We start from the raw sequence: 7,452 nt of genomic DNA, 5'->3' as shown, positions 1-7,452 counted from the left end.
ATATTATTACAAAATAATGGGGTTTTAGTAAATTTTTAATTCTTTTATATTTTTTTTACTTTGAGATGAAGGGGTGTGTACACTTATTTTGACATTAAATTATAATTTAGAAAAATTGATAGGCATGTTGTTAGATAGGTGAAGTGGGTGAAATGATTGGTTGGATAAGGAATAGGGTGTTGTATTCTTGATGGATTTTAGATCTCAATTATTACTGATATAGTGAGGGCCAAGACAGGACAAGACCAAAAAATGCTCATGCTATCCATATCCATATCCATACCCCTACCTTAAAACTGGTATTTGGGCCTCGTTAGCAGCCCAATACCCGTAAAATGTTTTGATGATCTGAGTTGGATCCAACGCCTAGAAATCAACCCCTCCACCAACCCCATACGCACAGCAAATCACCATTGTCTCTCGCTCCCTCTACATTCTCCACCGTGTGCCACTCTCCAACTGCGCCGCTCGCCACCGTCCACAGTTACGCCCATATTGATATACTTTCTGCAGATGCAAATGAAACCAAGTTAACAGCGGTTGACCTCTCACTAGTCAACCATCATTGCAACAGTCACCGCCACTCCATTTGGAGGTATTTTAGCAATTTCTCTATTTTCAATTGCTCTTTAAGTCTGGGATTATACTGTATTTAGATGGATTATTTGTTTTGTTAAATAGAAAAAGAGGAGGTTGGGATCTTTTCGCCTTTTCTGTTCGTTGTTTACTTTTCCGGCTAATAGCTTTCCTGCTGTTGAGTGATTGATTGGTCTTTTTGAGTGAAATGGGGATTTTATGCCTTAACATTGAATGTTATATCTTGCTTCACCACGAGCGTCCTTATCATCCGCTGTATTCACTATCCAAATTTTTCTTAGCTTAAGTTTTAAGAGATTAAATTGAACGCTCATAAGTTTGTTGGTTTTACAGTTTTGCTTTTTTTTCTTGACTTGCTAAGTCGGTTCTCTGTGTGTGTGCAGAAACTACTCTGTTGAGATAAGGTCTTTGTTGGTTTCAGTTAATCTTATGCTTTAACGGTGGTAACAAGTCAGTTGAAACACCACCTTCTAAAAATCCAGTTGGGTAATAAAATTGTGCTAGTTTAATAAAATAGTTCAACTTAAAAACTTCTATGGATACATTGGCGTCAATCTTTTAGCAATTCGGTCGATGTTGGCTGTTAAAACCGTAAAATTAGGTCAGAGCACATGTAGTACATGGACCCATTGTATCAGATGGGTGCGGTCTAGCAGGCGTGGCATGCTTCGAATTAGGTTGGGGTGGAAGTCTACGCATTGGTAGGCAGACAGGTTTCCGTCATGTTGATGTATCCGTTCTTACTTGCTAACAGGCAGTGCAGCCATGGCCCATTCAGTACGAGTGGCAGCCGCACAGATGACCTCCATTAATGATCTCTCGGCCAATTTCATCACCTGCTCTCGCCTTGTTAAGGAAGCGGCTACAGCCGGTGCGAAATTGCTTTGTTTTCCTGAGAATTTCTCCTACGTAGGTGCCAAAGCCGGTGATAGTCTTACAATTGCTGAACCATTAGATGGACCGATTATGAAGCAATACTGTTCCCTAGCAAGGGAGTCAAATATATGGTTGTCGCTTGGAGGGTTTCAAGAAAAGGGATCCGACGATTCACATTTGTGCAACACTCATGTGCTGATTGATGATTCTGGGAATATCAGAAGCACATACCGGAAGATGCACTTGTTTGATGTTGATGTGCCTGGAGGTGCTGTTTACAAAGAGAGCAGTTTTACTGAACCAGGAAAGGATGTTGTTGCAGTGGATAGCCCGTTTGGTCGTCTTGGTCTCACAGTTTGCTATGATTTGAGATTCCCGGAACTTTATCAGCAGCTTAGGTTCCACCATGGCGCAGAGGTATTGTTGGTGCCTGCTGCTTTCACAACAGTGACAGGGGCAGCGCATTGGGAAGTGTTGCTTCGTGCCCGGGCTATTGAAACTCAGTGTTATGTCATAGCTGCTGCGCAGGCCGGAAAGCATAGTGAGAAGAGAGAGAGCTATGGTGATACCTTGATTATCGATCCATGGGGTATGGTTATCGGCCGGTTACCTGATAGACTTTCAACTGGCATTGCTGTTGCAGATATCGAGTTTTCACTGATTGAGTCGGTTAGATCAAAGATGCCAATATTGCAGCATCGGAAGCCTGTTGAATTTTGGAGATCAGCATCGGCTTCTCTGTGAGTTTGAAGGTGCAATTCTTGTTTCCCGCCTGCATCAGCAGATGGCATTTGTAACTTTACCTCTTTCTGGCTGCTGCATTTGTGTCTATATTATGTAAACAGTGATAATTCAGCTGCTGCTGCAAATGGAAATAAAATTATCCACTTTCTTTTACCCATAGACATTTGTTAACCATCCGCAACCCCAGCAGTGGAAAACCCAAAATTAGTAATAGTCGTTTATCAGCATTCTTTTTAAGGATAATTACACTAACAGATCATATTATGCAAACTATCTTTTTTTCTTTTTTTTGTATAATTATACTGACATCTCTATGTTATGTTCTGTCTAATCTGAAATTAGCCTTGTGTGCGTTTTGGCTGTGTACATCGATGGTGTGCGAGGGTGTGAGCAATATGTGTGTACATTTATGTGTTCTTTTTCTGGTGTGTGTGCGTGTATCTTTCTCTATCTTGTGCTTGTGCCTATTGTGTGTTTAATATGCTTGTTTTTTTCCTGTGTGTGTCTGGATCTCTCTCTCTCTGTGCATGTATGTGCCTATAGCGTGTTTATATATATGCTTGTCTGTGCGCTTTGACAATTGTCTGTGTTCATGTTTGTGTATCTAGGTGTATGTGTGTGCACGAGGAAAAATAGAAAGATAAAAACATCCCCACGATTATTTTATTTTTAATCAACCTTTTTCTATTTTGATTGTTAAATAGAACATAAATAAATCCTTTTGTTCTTTACGATCATTATTTTTACTATGCATTTATGCAAAATATGAAGGTCATTTACATAATTTGACTATGTTTTTGAGGAAATGTTAGTATAATTATCCATTCTTATATTCACATAGATAATTATCCATTCTTATATTCACATAGATTTCACATGCATGTTATATATTTACACCCTGGCCGCCAGTCTACTTACTATATAGAAATATCATGACAACTAATGTTCATTGAGAGTTCCTCCCAGAATTCTCCTCAATTCATGCTTTTGTGCTTCAGTGAGCCTTTTCGGGTACCTAACATCAATTTGAATTCTCAGAGTTCCCTTCTTCCTAGGATCTTTTGAATATGGCATTCCTTCATTTGGGACAAGAACTTCATGTCCTGGTTTCATAATCTCCGTAATCGGTACTGTAACATTCCTGCCATCTAACGCACTCAGCTCAAGAATCTTTCCGGTGAGGGATTCAAGAAGTGTTACCTCCTGCTTCGCAATCAAGTCATTGCTATCCCTCGTGAAAACTGGATGAGGTTTTTCGTCCACCACAAAAATGAGATCTGCTGGGACAATACCAGGTTCTTCATTGCCCTTCTCAGGGAAAGTTACTTTTGTGCCCTTCTTCCAACCTGGTTTTATGTCTATGGTTAATATCTCCTCCATCAGCCATGGCTTGCTGCAAGAACAAGCAAATCAATGCAAAACAGCAGTCTGATCAAACATTCATAAACAAGCATCCAGTGGCGTGACAATAAACTGAGAGAGAGAGGAACCAGGCAAAGTTTAAAATTCTTGGTCATTCCTTTGGTACATTCAGCGGAAATTGAATTGTGTGTAAAAAGTTGCATATTCAATTACAGATATAAATTTTTAGCATGGTGAAATGTTGACTGTTAAAATCAAAACGTGGCAAGTCAAGTGTCTAAATGATATTTCTTACAGTTGTACAAGAACATGATATCACCAACATCACCAGTGTCTAAATGATATTTCTTACAGTTGTACAAGAACATGATATCACCAACATCACCAGTCGAAAACCCCCTAATTGTTAGAAGAACATTATCGATTACAAGTTTCAAAAGCCATTCTCAACTAAGCTAACAGAATCTGAATAAAGTGGATGGGATTCACTGATGAGGGGTATGCAAAAATCATGCATTTCAATAATTTGCCAACATTGAAAAAAAACTCATGTACTTCAGTAGAGCTATCTTTTTATAGCTAAATAAAAATAAAAATACTAATAACAACTATCAGTGTACGAAGCAAAAAATTAGATATAACAAATCTATATGACCACTATGCACTAAAAAGAAATACTAAACATATCAAAAAGAATTTGCATGGATCTCAAATCTCAATCAACATATTTCATCTTTATTTTTTTAGCTGATCTTTATTTTTCATATTTGATTATCAGATTTAAATATGGTGTTTTTATTATGTTGTTATTTTTTACTATCTCTATTCAATATTTATGAGAAACTCACTATGTAGTAACTTATATTAAAACGCAAATTCGAAATGTGTTGCATGTTTCCAATAATATATTCAACTTGCATTCTAATTCCCAAAACTTTGTAATCTAGATTTTAAAATCTTAAATTTGAATTAAATTTTGCTAATAAAACTTTTAATATCTCGACTAGATGTGATGAATACCCCAAATGATGAGTATATATTTATACGTCCTATAAAAACAAAGTTATTGCTCTAAATTGATTCTTGAGTGAATTTGACTATTAATGAAAATAATAGAAAACATCATAATCAAATATCTTAATAACTAGATGCAAAAATATTAAGTCAAGTTTTTAAAATAAAGACAAAATATGTTGATTGAGATCCACACATATTTTGTATGGCATATTTAGTTTTTCTTTTCATTTTAGTACCTTAGAGATAGATGGATTTAGTATATTTCAACTTTTTGTTTTGCTTCTGGATGATTAATAGTTGTTTTATTATCATTCTCGTTGTTTTAGTAATAATAGTAAATTATTGGAATACATGAAATTTTTTAATTGACATCTTGTTAAGGTGCATAAGTTTTTTCCATTTTTACCCCTCATTAGTGGAACATTACATCCACTTTATTAAGACACCATTAGAATTAACGGCCAACTCCAAGGACCATACGGGGACATACTTGAAAGATGAGGGACTATATATGTTGCATTTAAGAGATGAGGAACTAAAGTTAAACGAGAAATAAAGATGAGGGATTAATGAAAAGATTTGACAATTACATATTGCCATAAATTATCTTTCCTGGGGAACTTGATAGCTAAGACAGTACATTACACCAAAGGTGCGCTCAAGAGGCAAACCTAACAGAACTGGAGAATCACATCCGATAGGGTGCTTTTTCTATAAACGTGCAAATGTTTCACATTTAACTCCAAAATAACATATGACATACTGTTTAGAACAGTTTTGAAGTGAATTGCCAGATTCCATGAAGATACAGCTCGAGATTACCAACTTATTTAGCATCTAGTATTTGGTTTCCATTAAAAGGAAATGTCTCAGCAGGTTTGGCCAGTTCTACAGTACAAAACACATCAGAATTTTAACCAAGCAAATCTACACATCTGAATCTTGAATTCTTTACTTGACTACAAGAGTTTACAGTTAATATAATAATATTAACATACAATTCAAACAATCTTTGCTTTCCGTAATGCAACATAGAACACATCCGACATTTAAAAGCAGTTCGTGGAGGAACTAAGGCTCGTATATATGATGCAGTGTGCAGATCCAAATGAGTAAACAATATTTCAACTTCTACTAAAACCACACTTCAGACAAAAATCTCTCAAATGAACTAGAGTTTTTTGTAGCCAGATTGAAGACTAATGAATAAGTATGTCTTATTTAAACTAAATACCAGTGCACTTAGATATTTAGTGAGTGTGGAACTCTGTCATAAAAACCATAGCATTGGGGATCTAATGTAAACTGAAAATGGCGTCTAATTGGTTCATCATTGTACTAGCAGGACCCCAGCTCCAACAATTTCACATTGATTATTAAGGTTCTACTTTCCGCCAGTCAACATTAAGCATTAAACTATACAAATTGCCTACAATAATTATCTCCAGCTCTAAATGGATGCACACGACAAAAGCGCCACAATATGTGCTCATAAGCCAGCTTAAATTGTTTTCAACTCAAAACATGGAGCATTCCTCCCTGATAAAGTTATAAAAGTTATTGCATTCCACCAACAGGCTAAAAGAATTGTGACTACATAGAAAGAGTACCTAGGCAAGATATAATGACACCTCAAGCCTCATTAAAAAACTAAAAGAAGAAAGAAATAAGTGAAAAACTGTATATTTGACGAACGTAACTCTAAATGAGAACATACTGTTCCATTGATCACTCAGCAGATTGTAAACCACATTGACCAACAATGCACAAAGATAAGGCGGAAAAAAGAAAGAAACGATCTTTGCACTTCAGAAAACAAAACCAGTTCATAATCCATACCAAATTCAAAGAACACAATGATCAGAATACAGTCAGACAATTATCAAGCACATTTTACCAAGATTCGATAAAGCATTTCGAAAGCTGACCTGTAAGTTTCCAGAAATAGAACAGTAATCAAGGCAACAATCAATCCCAAAAGTGTGCTTTTTGGAAGAAGAGAGAGAGAGAGAGAGAGAGAGAGAGGGCAGTAGAAAATCACATACCCGTGAGAATCAAGAACATTCCTAGAAATCTTAATCTTTCGGGTTGCACCATTATACAACTCCTCCAAGCTGCAAATCAGCACATTCTCCACCGGCGGCGCCTTCCTCAGTCCCCCACCGCCATTCATCGTCGTGTTTCTGAAATACCCATCTCTCCTACCGCCGCCACCATTACTACTACTACCACCGGTATTTCCACTCCCATTCTCCCCAAAGATTTCCGCAAAAATATCCTCCGCATTCCTCGGATTGAACCGGAAATTAGGGTTCGGATGCTTCTGATTGTTATAGTAAAAACCCTGGTGGCGGGTCCGAGGGCCACGCGGAGGAGGTGGGAACTGAGCCGATTTGAGACCCTCCTCCCCATAGAGGTCGTAGATCTGGCGCTTCTGCGGGTCGCTTAAAACATCATAGGCTTCTGAAATCTGCTTGAATTTGGCCTCAGCTTCTTGCTTGTTGGCATTCTTATCGGGATGCCAAATGATCGCCAATCGGCGGTAGGCTTTCTTCAAGTCCTCGTCGGTGGCGCTGCGGTTCACCTTGAGGATGTTGTAATAGTCGACTCCCATTTCTGGGGTCCTAATGAGCTTCTCTGTTTTGCTGCTTCTTTGCAAGGTTTTTGCTTTGTCTTGTGCCTAATCGTGGGTTTGTATGCGTACAAGTAAGCTTCTGAGTGGCGGCAGCGGGAAGAAAGGGGGTGCAGTGAGAGTGTAGGTGGCGAGAGAATGAAGAATGGTTTGTGTTTGTGGGGTTGCAGTGTGAGTAGCTAGAGAGAGATTTTCAGTTAATTCCGAGGATGTGAGAAGCGGGG

The 7,452-nt window shown here is 37.8% G+C and overlaps 2 protein-coding genes across 2 annotated transcripts; one reads left to right on the top strand and one right to left on the bottom strand.

The window, feature by feature from the left end:
* Window positions 1-360: 360 nt before the first annotated feature.
* LOC105168757 (Nitrilase/cyanide hydratase and apolipoprotein N-acyltransferase family protein) lies at window positions 361-2,370 on the top strand. Its single transcript, XM_011088903.3, has 2 exons — window positions 361-595; window positions 1,352-2,370. Exon 2 carries the CDS (start codon window positions 1,363-1,365, stop codon window positions 2,215-2,217), a length of 855 nt encoding a protein of 284 aa, XP_011087205.1. The 5' UTR covers window positions 361-595; window positions 1,352-1,362; the 3' UTR covers window positions 2,218-2,370.
* Window positions 2,371-3,135: 765 nt separating this feature from the next.
* Window positions 3,136-7,452, bottom strand: LOC105168758 (uncharacterized). Its single transcript, XM_011088904.3, has 2 exons — window positions 6,642-7,452; window positions 3,136-3,610 (listed from the first exon to the last, which is right to left on the bottom strand). The coding sequence occupies exons 1-2, from the start codon at window positions 7,208-7,210 to the stop codon at window positions 3,157-3,159; spliced, it is 1,023 nt and encodes a 340-aa protein (XP_011087206.1). The 5' UTR covers window positions 7,211-7,452; the 3' UTR covers window positions 3,136-3,156.

The sequence above is a fragment of the Sesamum indicum genome, linkage group LG8 (genome assembly GCF_026168435.1).
Source record: "Sesamum indicum cultivar Baizhima isolate 11 linkage group LG8, ASM2616843v1, whole genome shotgun sequence".
NCBI lineage: Eukaryota > Viridiplantae > Streptophyta > Magnoliopsida > Lamiales > Pedaliaceae > Sesamum > Sesamum indicum.
This window is presented reverse-complemented; position numbering and strand designations above follow the sequence as displayed.